Raw genomic sequence first — 14,357 nt, forward strand, 5'->3', positions numbered from 1 at the left:
CCATTTGGCTTAATTAATAAACACTGGACCCAACAAGTGCACATGGAATATTCAAGGCAGACTGTAGACTGGGCCATAAAAACAAACTTAAAAGTACTGAAATAATTAAAGGTATGTTTTCTGACTATAACAATTAAGTTATAAATTAATAACAAAAACATACGTGGAAAATTCCCAGATACTTGGAAATAACCCAGAGATTGAGGAAATTACAAGCAAAACTAGAAAATATTTTTAACCGAAGAAAAATTTGTAAGCTCAGCTAAATCAGGACTTAAAAGTACACTTGTAGCTTTAAACCTCACATTTGAAGAAAAGAAAGGCATAAAATAAAGTTTCTATCTTATAAAGCTGGAAAAAGTAAATTTTTATAGAAGGAAATAAAGCAGAAATAAAAAATAGGAAACAATAGAGAAAAATCAAATGCTGATTCTTCGAAAAGATTGATAAAATTGATAAAACTCGAGCTAGACTGATCAAGAAAAAAAGGAAAAAACCACACACACACATTGCCAACATCAGGAAGAGGGGACATCACCACAGAATAGATCCTACACACATTAAAAGGGTAAGGGCATGAACAACTCTATGCCAATAAATTCTACAGCTTGGATGAAATGGACAAATCCTTAAACGACACAAATTACCAACACTGATGCAAGAAATAGAAAATTTGCATAGACCTATATCTATTTGCAGAAGTTGAATTCATAATTTTAAAACTTGCTGCAAAGACGACTCTGGGCCCAGATGGCTTCACTTGTGAGTCCTATCAAACATTTAATAAGAAATAATTTCAAGTTTATACAAATTCTCTTAAAATAGAGAAGGCAGCATTTTCCTACTCATTTTATGAGATCATCAATTAACTTGCTATAAAAACCAGACAAAAACGTTATGAGAAAACTATAGCAATATCCCATATATAAATATATATATATATACACACACATACATATACACATATATATAGACAAAAAAATCCTTAACACACTGTTAGCAAACTGTACCCAGCAATACATAAAAACGATAACACAATATGACTAAATTGACTTTATCCCAGGAATACAAGTTGATTTAAAAATTGAACATCATTGTTAACTCACTATATCAGTAGAATAAAGGGAGGGGGAGGGAAATGATCACCTGGAGAAATGTAGAAAAATAATTTGACACAGTTCAATTATGATTTTTTAAAACTAAAACTACAGATAGGAGGTGTAATAGTTTCCTGTGGCTGCTGTAACAAGTTACCACATATTTAGAGGTTTAAAACAACAAGGGTGGATTATTTTACAATGCTGGGGGTCAAAAATCTGAAATGGGTTTCACTAAACAAAAATCAAGGTATCAGCAAGCCTGTATGTCTTCTGCAGCCTCTAGAGGAGAACCCCTTTCTTTGGCTTTTCAGTTTCTAGAAGCCACCGGCATTCCTTAGTTCATGGCCCCTTATTCCATCTTTATTCCTACCCTCTTGCCTCCCTCTTGTAAAGACCCTTGTGATTTCATTGGGCTCATCTGGATAATCCACCATAATCTCCCCATCTCAAAACCCTTAGTCACATCAACAAACTCTCTCTTGCAGTGTAAGGTAATTCACACTCACTGGTTTCAGGAATTAGGACCTAGACATTATTGGGGAACTATACTGCTATCACAGAAGGGTACGTCCTTGTAACCTGACCTAGAGGATCTGTGAAAAATCTATAAGTAACATCATACTTGATGGGAAAGACTAAACTTTTCCTTCTAAGATTAAGAACAGAGCAAGAATGTTCTTACAACTTTACTTGTTATATACTAGAGGTCGTAGTGAGCGCAATCAAGAAAAAAAAACGAAAGTTCTATGAGCTGGAAAATAATTAAACTATTTATAGATAATGTGGGATCATACATGTAGAAAATCCTAAGGAACCTACAAAAAAGCTACTGGAACTAATAAGCGAATTTAGCAAGGCTACGGGCTACGAAGTCAGTATACTTTGAGAAGTATGGAGTAGGGTCCCTGCGTCCTTTTCTTCGTCTTCTACTTGACTCTGGAGACACCTTGACTTTGTATCTTTAAGAATCTCTTCTGGGGCTTCCCTGGTGGTCCAGCAGCTGAAAGTCCGCCTGCCAGTGCAGGGGACACGGGTTCAACCCCTGGTCAGGGAAGATTCCACACGCCCCAGAGCTGCTGAGCCCGTGTGCTGCAAGCACCGAGGGCTGCTCACCTAGAGCCTGTGCTCTGCGACGAGAGAAGCCACTGCGACGAGAAGCCGAGCACTGCGACAGAGTGGCCCCTGCTCACCACCGCGGCAGAAAGTCTTCGCAGCCATGAAGACCCAGAGCAGCCAAAAGTAACCAAACTTTTTTTAAAAAAGGAGAAGTCTCTCTTCTGGAGCTGTGTTGTCACCCTGAAAAAGTTCTCTGGTTGGGAAAGGACTACATATCTGAAAATAGTCTCTGGAGGCCAACCAGTGAGCTGAACAAAATGACCAAGTTCCTCTGTGGGGCCTGGTTCTCCAGCCACCCCATCTCGGCCACTGTCACCACAGTTACCAGAACCAGGGAGGGTCCTCACAGCCACACTGAGAACCTGATGGGTAGACTCAGAGATAATAAGCTCTGTCAACCCCTTGTGGGGACAGGCCTCCTCCCAAGGCATCTGCGACCGCTCTGTGTGCCTGGTACCCTGCCGTCCCACCTCACTGCACGCTGCAGCCAGTCCCAAATATCTACTGCTGCCTCTCAGCTTTAGGACATCTTTTAAACTTGGACTTTCTGGGTTCACATCCCATAGAGTCACACCCTATAACACCTCTGCATACTATAACCCTACCTAACTCTAAGACATTATTTGACCTCTCAGATTTGTTTCTGCATCTATACAGGGGGATCAGAATTGTCCCTGTGTCAGGAGATTGCCACAAGGATTCAGATGGTAAAGTAGATAAAACATTCAGCAGGGTCTGGCATATAGCAAACATCCAATACTCCTGATCCATTCTCTGCCTCTTGGCTCACATTGTTCCCTTTATATGGAACACTCTTCCACCTGAGTCAACACCAGTCTTCCTTTTACAACTCAGTTCCTACTCAGACAACTCTCCAGAGCTCGTTCTCTGCCTGGGAGAAGCCCCAGCTCTCCCTCAACACTACTCCACCCATCATATAACCAATGGTGAGTCTCACAAGGGATGGTTCTAATTTATTTGCCCACCATCTTCCCATCTCACAAAGCAGCAGCACGATTCACCCATTACTAAGCTCCTAACCCCAGCATCATCCCTCAGAGCTTCCATTCTCTCTCAATCTCCCTTCCAGCCCTACAGAAAAACCTGAATGTACTGGCTACGCTCAGAATAAATCTGGAAACCAACCACTTCTTACTGTGGCTTCCCACTTTCGCCTCATCCCCTGCCAGATCCTCTCTTTGCCCAGTATAGGGATCAGATCACGTCACTCCCCTGCTTAGAACCCTCCCTGCCACATTTAAAATTAATTGGAAGCCCTCACCCTGGCCACACCTTGTGTGACCTGACTTTTGGTGACCTTGAATCTGCTCCCAGCACACACCTGCCTCCCGCAGAGGATGCTCCTGTTTACTTGGTTCCTCCTAACTGCTGCTTTATGGCACTTGCCGGGCTGCTGTGCGCGCTCAGACGTGTCTGACTCTGCGACCCCATGGACTGCAGCCCGCCAGGCTCCTTTGTCCATGGAATTTTCCAGGGAGGAACACTGGAGTGGGTTGCCATTTCCTACTCCAGAGCACTTGCCATGATCAGATGCTTAATGACTACTTGTTCACTATTCATGCTGCCAACCAAACTGTGGGCAGGTATTTTGCTTTTTCTGTTGTTGAATCCCCACCACTTACAACAGCGGCTGGCACAGTCACCATGCAATATTTGCTGAGTGAATTACTGAATTTCAGTGATGAACACACAGGCGTGACAAAAGCAGACCCGAGGAGTTCTTGCCACCATTTGTACTCCAACTGCTGAGCACAGATGGTGTGAAGGGGCAGTCTACCCTACCCCGGTTCTTCACCCTCTCTCTTCCCCTCAACGTACATACATGCACTCATTCACTCATCCATTTATCCAGTAAATATCTGTTGAGCAGAAGCTGGCACTGCGTGAGCCCCGGACACAAATAATCAGAACTTCGTTCTCTGGGGCACGTTCTGTGGGGCACATGCCTCAGCCAGAATTTTCCTTTATGGTCCTCATCCTTACGTTTAGCTCCCCTGCTCTTAGACCACACACCTGACTTTGTTTTAAGAAATAAATGTGTTGCGGCTACAGAAGAGGTCTTTTCAGGTAGCTATGGAAATTGAGAGCAAAAGGCGGAAAACAACCTGGGGACATGACATTGCAATGGGTTGTGAAGGATGAGTAGGAGTTGGCCAAGTGGAAAAACGGAGGAGGGGGCTCTCCAGGCCGAGGGAGGCTTGTGTGCAAGGGTGCAGCAATGGAAAGAACAAGGAGTGTTTGTTCATGGAGCATTTTGGTAGGCAGTGGGCCGGAAGCCAGGCTGTGGGAGCTGCGTCTGGTGCAGGGCCATTGGGAGACCCATGGGGGAAAAGGCAAGGTACTGGGGTTGCAGGAAGCTCAGGCAGGCTTGGCCTATGTCACAGGCTGGCCTGCAGTGACCTGTGGGGTCAGGCATGTGTTTTCCCAGGTGTTCTGACGTTGATGCCAGGAGGAGGGGAGGGGTCCACAGTAGTGTGAGGGATTAGACTAAAAGCTCTGAACTTCCACTGAGACCTCAGAGAAGCCAAGAGCCTGGAGGATGCTGCACCTTGGCCCCTCAATTGTCTGGAGCCTGAGGGCAGGAACCACAATTTAGCAGGCCTGACTCAGAGAAGATGCTTATCAGCTGACAGAACGCACAGAGGTGAGCCCCTCAGGGAGGAAGTGTGTATGGCTCATCAATCTCTTTTGCTCAATAGAGTATCAACACACCGTAGGACAGTAGGAAGGTAAGAGGGTGGTGCTCTTGGGGTCTGGTCCTGGCGCTGCGCTGACCTCTGGAACAGTCCTGGGACCTCCAGAAGCCCTTCGAGCCCCTCCTCAGACCAAGATTTTCAGCCTGACTCGGACCCTGCCATGGCTCCCTAAAACACAAGGTACGCCAGAGGGACTCTCAGGAAGATGTAGAGGACTCTTCCCCTCCCGACACCAGGCCCTGAGTTGTGTTCTTGGGAGCTCAGTGCCCCAGGACTTCCTCCTTGGTCCATCCAGACTCAAAGCCCCTGTAGAATTTCCCTCCCAGAGGTACGTCCGCACCTTGGGCCAAAGAAAAGCTGATCCTGGTCTCACCCACTCAGTCAACAGTTCATTACCGTTATAGACGACAAGATGCATTATGAAACATGAAAGACGCTGTCTCTCATTACTTGATTTTGGGTTCCCTAGACTGGAACTGTGTTTTCCAACTTAAAAGAACAGGAGAAGCAGCCGGAGAGCTTATGACGGAAGCAGATTTCTGACCTTGTGCCCCACAGTTCTATTTGGCAGGTCTGCGGTGGGGCCCAGGAACACGCTGGCAAGATGTTTCCCTGACGATTCCTGTACACTCGGGTCTCAGAACCACCATCCTATGGCGTCACTTGGGCCCCTACAACTTTAGTGTCAAACTTTTTTTTTGACCACAAACCACAGCACGAAATTTTACATTGTGACCCAGGACACAGTTAAAATGATTGAAAACAAAAGTTTGATGAAGTAGTATTTTCCCCAACCCCAGTGAGGCACCCTAATGTTTCAACTGTATTTCACTTTAAACACTCACCAGTCCAGATTCACCAGCTTAATGAGTCTCAACCTTGGCTGCACATCAGAATCACCCAGGGTTGGGGGGTTAGGGGGCTTTTATAGCTTCCAGGGCCCAGGCCACACCCCTGACCAATTAAATCAGTAACTCTGGGGGTGGAGGGCAGGCATCAGTAATTTATAAATCTCCCCCAGATGATTCCAATACATAGCCAAGGTATCTAGATCAGTTGTGTCTGACTCTTTGTGATCCCCTGGACTGTAGCCCACCATGCTCCTCTGTCCATGGGATATTCCAGGCAAGAATACTGGAGTGGGTTGCTGTCTCCTACTCCAGAGGATCTTCCTGATCCAGGGATCGAATCTACATCTCTTGCACCTCCTGCATTTGCAGGCGGGTTCTTTACCACTGAGCCACCTGGGAAGCCCATTAAGGTCTAGGTCTTAAAGTATGGTTCTCAGACTAGCAGCAGCAAGCTTCAACTGCAAACTTGGACAGGCAAACTCTCAGACCCCAGACTTACCAAATCAGAACTGCCTGGATCAGGTCTTTGGTCTAATAAACCCTCCAGGTGATTCTGATGGCCACCCAGGTTTGAGACCCACTGGTCTATAACCACCGAATTAACCTGATTTCTTGACCCACAAATGGGTCGTGATCCATTTTCTTGACAAGCATTCTCCAAAAGGAAGCCCCAGATGAGAGATCAAAAATTAGTATTGGGAAACTGCTGCCTTTCCTGTAGAATTGGCAATTTTCTTTCTTTTTTGATGAGAGCTGCCTTCTGTACTAATCCCTTCTGGCGTTGCTGTGGGAAACCTTAGAGTCAAATCTAACCTTAATCCCAACAGTTTTGTGGATCCTTAGAGATCTTATGGATCCTTTACATCTTTTTTTTTTTCCCTTTACATCTTAAACTTATACAGTGCTGGATATCAGTTATGTCTCAATAAAACCGGAAGGAAGAAAAAAGACCCTATGGATTCTTATCTGCTTTCTCCTTTATTTCTCCACTGGTTCCTCCTGGTACCTTCTTAGAAAGGGGGCAGAGTGGCAATAAGTTCCGGTCACTATGCTCTTGGGGTTCAACCAGGCCAGAGAAGGAGTGGGGGTGGGGCAGCTGAGCACTGGAGCACTTCCTGTGGCTTCTCAAGCTCACTGGGGCCTGGTCTGCAGCACCCCTGCCCCCAACAGCACCGCTATGGTTTCCTGTTTGTAGCTACTGCACTCGAGCCAGCCCCCGACCCTGGTCAGCCTACTGGTGTGTGAGGGGATGATGCTGGTACTTTCTGGAAACCAGCAGAAGGGGCTGGGGAGAGGTAGAGTCGGGAGGGGGCTCCCAAAGAAAGGAAAGGAGAGGCAAAGAGGTGCTGGAAGGAGCCCCAGGAGGGAGACTTGAGTAGAGCACTGAGTACGCCCCTGACGATGCGTCAGAGTTAGTTCAGTTTAGGGCAAGCGCAGAGGGCAACTTCCATCCCTGAGGTTGCAATGAATCACCATTATCATCACAGGTGGGCCTCTCTTGGGGGTCTGAAGTGAGATGAACCTCAGCTGGGTTTGAATGCCAGCTCTGCACTTATTATCTGTGTCTCCCTAGGCAAATCATTTCTCTTCTCTAAAAGTCTCAGTTTCCTCATCTGTAAAATGGGAACATTGAAAGTATAATCCCTGCCCCGCAACAGGGTTGTGTGAAGGCAATTAAAGGGCCTAACATAAACGTGAACACTGTTCCCCTCGTTCCTGCCATAAGGGACGCCCGGCTGCAGTTCAGAGAGTAAGCAAGGGTATCAGAGACAGACTTGACTTCGTGTTTTGTTTGCAAAGGCCCTGAACCTGGGGTGGGAGAGGCCCCATTTGGATGTGCAGTGTGACAGGTCTCTATCCCTCTGTGGGCTCCTGTTTCCCCATCTGCACAGCAAAGAGAGGAGGGTCATGAGGTGACTCCTGGTAGATTCTCTGGCTCCTACTGGCTAATGACCGAAAGCAGAGAGACCTTGTCAACTTGTTAACATTTTGCCAAGAGATCAGGATCCTGTTGTGTCTTGGGGAGGAGAAATCATTGCTGGTCAAGGCAGGGAATGACTGCACTCTCCTATGACTATGTGGTAAGTCCTGGTTGCCAAAGCGTTAGCTGAGCCTGGATCCCTTCTGTGGGCATTCACACCCACTTTTCGAAATGCAGGTCATTGCCTCATTTTTTTTTTCTTAAATATTTTCATTTATTTATGTGGCTGCACCGGGTCCCAGATGCAGCGCATGGGATCTTTAGCTGTGGCATGTGGAGACTGGCTCCCCAACCGGGATCAAGCCCTGGGCCCCTTCATCTGGAGCCACCAGGGGAGGCCGCTTTCCCCGCTGCTGGTGGGCCTCAAGGCCGCAGCATGTGGCCAGTCAGTCAGGCCGCCCAGCTCCGGGGCCAGTCTCCAGCCCTTCACTCCTGGCCTCCTACCGCCACCCCCGAGGCACACCACACCTGGCTCTTGGCACAACAGGGACGGGCCCAGGGTGGCGCTGAGCTTACCCACCTCTCCTGGTCTGGCTCTCCCGGATGAGGAAGGCCCCTCCGTGGTTCCCAGGCAGCAGCAGCAGTTCCTCAGCTTTCTCCCGGCTCAGGCCCTCATACAGCCACCTGGGGGTGGGGAGAGACGGTCGGGGGTCAGCCTGGGGGTGGGTGGGCCAAGACCCTACTGGAGCCTCTCCTGCCTCTGTGGACCTACAATTCCAACTGTCCCATGGAGAGCTGGCCTCGGGGTCTCTCAGGCCCCGCCGCTGTGTCCTGGTCCTGGCTCCAGGGCCCTCAGAGGACAATCTCATGGGGTCAGCACCAGTCTCCTCTGACTGGAGACCTCATTCCCAAATGGCCAGGGTCTGGGGGGAGGTTAGGTGATCCCAGATTCTCTCCTGTCACCCACCCAGTCCCCCCAGCACCCCTACGCCAATCACTCACATTTCTAAGCCTTCAGCTCTCTAAGAATTGTTCTTTAGTGAATATTTTATTTGAAGTTTATTTTATTATTATTATTATTTTCTTTTTACTCTACAATATTGTATTGGTTTTGCCACACAACAACATGAATCTGCCACAGGTGTACACGTGTTCCCAGTCCTGAACCCCGCTCCCACCTCCCCCCCATTTGAAGTTTAAAGTTTAACTATGTAGTCAAACAGTGTGCAGGTGAACATTTACTCATTATCACTGAAATCTCACTTCCACTGGAGCTTATTTGTGGGTCAAAAGTTTGGAACTAGAATGTTCAAGACATTCTAAAATTTTGAGGAAAAAAATTACGTAGCCCACGGATCTCCATACATTCTTCCAGTGCTGGGATTCTTGATAATTCTGAGCCCACATCTTCCTTCCTCTCTTCATTTAATCCCTCACCCATATATGTCCACGAGGGACTTCATTGCCATGGAAAGTTCAAGGAAGTTTTGCAGGAATTTTTTGGCGTACTAGTCCATCTGCTTCACACTGTCCCCAGAGTCATTCCTGGGTTGTTGCTGTTGTTTAGTGGCTAAGTCGTGTCCAACTCTTTGTGACCCCATGGACTGTAACCCACCAGACTCCTCTGTCCTCCACTATCTCCAGAGTTTGCTCAAATGCATGTCCATTGAGTTGGTGATGCCATCTAACCATCTCATCCTCTGCTGCCCCCTTCTCTTTTTGCCTTCAATCTTTCCCAGCATCAGGCTGGGGGGCCCAAGCAAAGCCTCCGGAAGCCAATCTGATGGAAATGGCTGTCATTCTGTGAAATTCCACAGTCTAAGCCAGAGTCAGGGTTGAGCTGATCCCAAGTAAATAAGAAGCTGTGATTCTCTTGGTGCCAGCAGCAAACTTAGCCTAACTTTATAGGAAATAAAACACATCCCTTCATAAAGAGGCTATAAATGAAGTCATGGCCAGAAAGGAGACTGACTCTTAGAGGTAGTCAGTGTTTCCTCAGTTTAAACTTCAGTGTCAGCTATGGACATAAAACTCTGCCCAGCAGGCCTAGGCCACAGAGAGACACGCAGGCCACGTGGGTTTCACCCCGCCTCAGTGTGAACTGATTCTATGAGGGGTTCTCATTTCTCAGGATCAGAGCCAGGCATCCCATGAGCTTCAGAAAGTAAGGCCGTCCCTGAGTTTGGAGTTTGCCTCAGAACTGAAGAGCGGCCGTCACAGCGCACACAGTGACGCGTTCCTTGCTCCAGGGTGTTATTCACTGCCTTTCTCTCTCGACACAGAATTTGCTCGGGAGCCAATCTGTCCTTTACTCTTGGTGAGAGATGGCTCATACTTCGTAAGAGACCATGTGTGCCCAAGTCCAGCCCTCCCAAGTAAATGCCTCTTGGAAAGGCCAGCCAAGGAGGCTCCCTGGGCACACTGATGCTCAGTATTCTCCACCACCAGATTCTTGTGTGTGCGTGTGTGTTAGTCCCTTCAGTCGTGTCCGACTCTTTGTGACCCCATGGACTGCAGCCTACCAGGTTCCTCTGTCCATGGGATCCTCCAGGCAAGTATACTGGAGTGGGTTGCCATGCCCTCCTCACCAAATTCTGGGCCACCCTCTAAGGACCAGGCGCCACATCTCCATGAGGCCTTCGCGAGCCCTCTCCCCTGGGCTCCCAAGCCTTACAGGCTGACCTGAGAGAGTCAGTTGTCAGCTCCTCTGGAGGACAGAGTCCTGGCCTGACTGGCCGCTGACGCCAGCTCTGCTCAGATAAGACTGGGTGTACAGAACCACACTTGTGGGAGGAGACAGCAGGAAGCCCCCTGAGGCAGGGCCTGGGGTGGGGACTCACCCATGGGAGATTCTGGCCACGTGGATGCTGGGTATGCTGTACTCTCTGCCCGAGACGTCCGACAGCACCGTCCACCAGTCTCCATCCCTGGAGAGAGGACGAGGAGGGCCCCTTCTCAGAAGGGCCAAGCCCTGGGAAGTGCTCCTGGGGGATTCACAGGGACCCTCCAGGCTGGGTCCTGTGGCCACCTGTCCCACCTGAGTGTCCCAGGTTTCCTTGCACCGGCCGGTCCAGGTACCTCCTGGGCAGCAGGTGGTCTGATTCAGGGCCCCTCACCACTGCTTCTCCCAGCAGGAGTGTCAAGCTGTAGACACCCTGCCTATGTGAGCTCAGCACCAAAGGCCATGCTCTTTTCTCCTGGAAGGAGCCCCTCCCCGCTGAGTGCATCTTCAGGGATTGGGGGAAGGGACAGAGCATCCCACCCAGTGCCCTCGGAAGGACTTACTCTGAGACGATGGTCAACGGCTCGCCCAGTCTCAGCGACAGCTCCGCCTGCTCGCCCACTGGGAAACTGCCCAGGGCCACGGCCTTGGCCCGGCTCCTCTCTGAAGGGAGGGACAGAGGTGGTCACCCTCGGGCCAGACGTGAGTTCCGGTGGAGGCTGGGTTCCTCAATCAGTCCTCCCACAGGCACCCGGGGCGGCATGTCTGGTGGGCTCCCAGAGGGTGCCTGGGTCTGATGCTTTTCCACGGGGCTGTGTAGAGCCCCAGGGTGCCCAGACATCTCCTGGGGCCCCTCAGGGAGAGGACTGGTGTGGCAAAGGAAGTAGGGCTCCTGACGACAACCCCTTTTTGTTTTTTGACTGTGCAGGGTCTTTGCTGCAGGGTCTTCGTTGCAGCGCATGGGCTCTGTGTCGCTGTGCACAGGCTTTCTCGAGTTGCAGCGAGTAGGGGCTACTCTCTAGCTAGTTGCGGTGCGTGGGCTTCTTGCTGCGGTGGGTGGAGTATGGGCTCCAGAGTGCGTGGGCTCAGTGGCCGAGGCGTATAGGCTTAGTTGCCCTGTAGCATGTGGGATCTTAGTTCCTGGACCTGGGATAGAACCCGTGTCCCCCTCACTGGCAGGCAGATTCTTAACCACTGGACCACCAGGGAAGTCCCTACAACCCCATTTTTACACAGATCATCACAGGAGATTTTGATAGAGGATTCTGCTGCTCAGCAAACTTAAAACTGACAGTTCTAAGCAGGTATTAGCCTGGATTTCTGAGCTCAGCTTCTGAAAGGCACTGATGAGGTGATTACCAGATGGACCAGCTTTGAGGGGCTGGGAGGGGGACACAAGAGGGTGAGGGCTCCTGGAGGGGCCCAGGACATCACCCATCTGGACGGGTGCTGTAACTCTGGACTGCCTGCACGTAGGCAGAGTGGTTCTCCGTGACTTTTGTCCTGAGCAACAGGGGTAAGTCTGCACTGCCCGCTCGGAAGAAGTGCAGTCCCAGACCCGCTGTGACAGGCCTGGCCCAGAGCAGGCACCCAGCAGGAGCGCATGGCTCTGTCAAGTGTCCTAGTCACACACCTGCCATATCTTGCTGAACACCTGCTGTATGCGTTGTCTCTATTCAGCCCCATGACACAGCAAAGCAACTGAGGCTCCGCAGGGTGCTCTGCTGGGAGTCCTTCTCCACCCATGGGGCACTGCTCCTGGGCCCAGGGAGGGTGGACTGGCCTGCACAGCACATCTCTGAAAGGCCCAGACTGCCTGGGAGGCTGACGTTCAAAGAGGGAGTCACAGAGACAGAGGATGCCAAGCCACCCCCACACCTACCCCACCCCACCAGGACTGGTCCTGAGAACACAGGGGCCTTGAGGCCTAATCTTGAAGTTGGAGAGCAGGAGGCAAACAACTATCTTTAGCACAGGATGTTCATCCCCTCATCCCACTGGGCACCAGCCTGTCCCGTCTAACTAGACCTCCTGATGCCTGTCCAGGCCCACTTTTACTGAAAAATCCCATTCTACTGAGCACCCTTCACCCATACCCCAGTGGCCCCCTCCCCTTCTTCCTCATCCCATCTCAGTTGAGGCCTCTGCATCAAGCTATGAGAAGCAGTCAGGGCCAGAAAGAAAGGTTTATGTAACTCATAGATGCTCCTCAGGGCCTGAGAGGCCTCTGTGAGGCCCTCTAGACAGAGCTGGGGCCCTAGGAAGCGAGGCAGAGAGAGAAGAGGACAGACAAGGACCCAGGGGATGGGGCGGGGCAGACACAGCACTGGACTCTTTATGGGGGCTGAGGGCCTCCAGGACATGGACAGAGTGAGACTGAGATTCTGGAAATGGACTGGTTCATGCATGTTCTCCCAGACCCACATGGAGATCCCCTTGTTGACCCCAGACTAGAGTCCTCAGACCCTGGGGCTTGGCCATCCCACGGGTCAGGGGAATGCCTGATGCTCAAATACACGGTGCGAGTAAGTCTGGGGAGGGTGTCCTGTGACAAGAATGGAAGCAGGTGGCCAGAAGGGCCCCTCTCCCTTCTGGAGCCCTGGCTTTGCATCCCCAGGAGCCACTGAGTTGCACAGGCTGCCCCCTGATGGGTCCCCTCCAGTGGCTGAGTCATCTTCATCATTCACTCCTTGGATTAGATGAAATGTCCCCTCCCTGACGAGCCCCTCAGCCCACACTCTGAATCAGAGACCCTTAAAACTGTCACCAAAATCTAACACAATTGTGACTGATGGTTGCTTTAGCTCCTGTCTCAGGGGCTATGCCTGCCTTGTTCACAGCTGTGGCCCGTCCTTCCCCTGGAGCCCCTGGGAGAGGGGGGTACCCACTTCCCCTCTGTTCCCACAGGCAGGGAGGCCCCAGGACACCTGCTGGGGGTCACCCCCTCAGCTGCCTCGCCGTGAGTCAGAGCTGCTTTGGGGGCACTGCCTGTGGCTTGATTCAGAGGAAATAAGGTGGAGGTCTGTGTGGTTTCCAGATCTCTTCCTGCAGGGCCCCAGACTCTGAGTGCACAGTGAGTGGCAAAGAGGAGGCAGCTGCCTGCCCACCAGCTGTCTGCAGCGTCCAGGTGTCGATAACACCTGGATCTGGGAACTGGGGGAGGCTGGTATTAAAGAAGGGAGGATACTGGGCCTTCCCTGGGGGTCCAGTGGTTAGGACTACTGACTTCTACTGCAGGGGGCATGAGTTTGATCTGTGGTCGGGGAACGATGATCCTGCATGCTCTGCGGTGTGGCCAAAAAAGAATACAAATAATAAAAAACAAAAGAAAGAAAGAAAGGATATTGGGGATGGGGGCAGAGGAGTGGAAAGGACGCCCCCGCCAGTGTAGAGGACTTTTCAGATTGGGGGCAACACCTGCCGAACACAGACATCCAGACTGTGGCTCTGCATGCTCCCACTTCTGTTTAACTGTGTGGCTGTCCTTCCTCCTAAAAGTGCTGATGGTTTAGAGTAATCTTGTTATCTGTGATGGTTACTTTTGTGTGTCAGAGTGGCTAGCCCACAGTACTCAGATATTGGGTCAAATAGTAGTCTGGACGCTGCCATGTTGCTGTTTCCTTAGAGGAGATTAACATTCAAGTCAGTTGTTGTTCAGTCATTAAATTGTGTCCAACTGTTCGCAACACTGTGGACTGCAGCACCCCAGGCCTCTTTGTCCTCCCTGGAGTTTGCTCAGCTTCATGGCCATCGAGTCAGTGATGCTCTCTAACCATCTCATCCTCTACCACCCGGTTCTCCCTTTGCCTTCAATCTTTCCCAGCAACAGGGGCTTTTCCAATGATTTAAATCCGTAGGTTTTGTATTACCCTCCACAAAGTGAGTGGATCTTCTCCAGTCAGTTGAAGACTGAGAGAAAAATGCTGATGT

General features: G+C 50.3%; 1 protein-coding gene across 2 annotated transcripts in view; it reads right to left on the minus strand.

The window, feature by feature from the left end:
- The window catches only part of SLA2 (Src like adaptor 2), a 28,529-nt gene that overhangs the window by 9,508 nt on the left and 4,664 nt on the right, over window positions 1–14,357 (minus strand). For both annotated transcript variants that reach the window (XM_005688519.3, XM_013968921.2), the window contains exons 3-5: window positions 10,991–11,090; window positions 10,546–10,632; window positions 8,286–8,389 (exon numbers count right to left, since the gene is read on the minus strand). In XM_005688519.3, the coding sequence (XP_005688576.2) occupies window positions 8,286–8,389; window positions 10,546–10,632; window positions 10,991–11,090 (291 nt within the window). The remainder of the gene's footprint in view (window positions 1–8,285; window positions 8,390–10,545; window positions 10,633–10,990; window positions 11,091–14,357) is intronic.

The sequence above is a fragment of the Capra hircus genome, chromosome 13, assembly GCF_001704415.2.
Source record: "Capra hircus breed San Clemente chromosome 13, ASM170441v1, whole genome shotgun sequence".
Lineage (NCBI taxonomy): Eukaryota > Metazoa > Chordata > Mammalia > Artiodactyla > Bovidae > Capra > Capra hircus.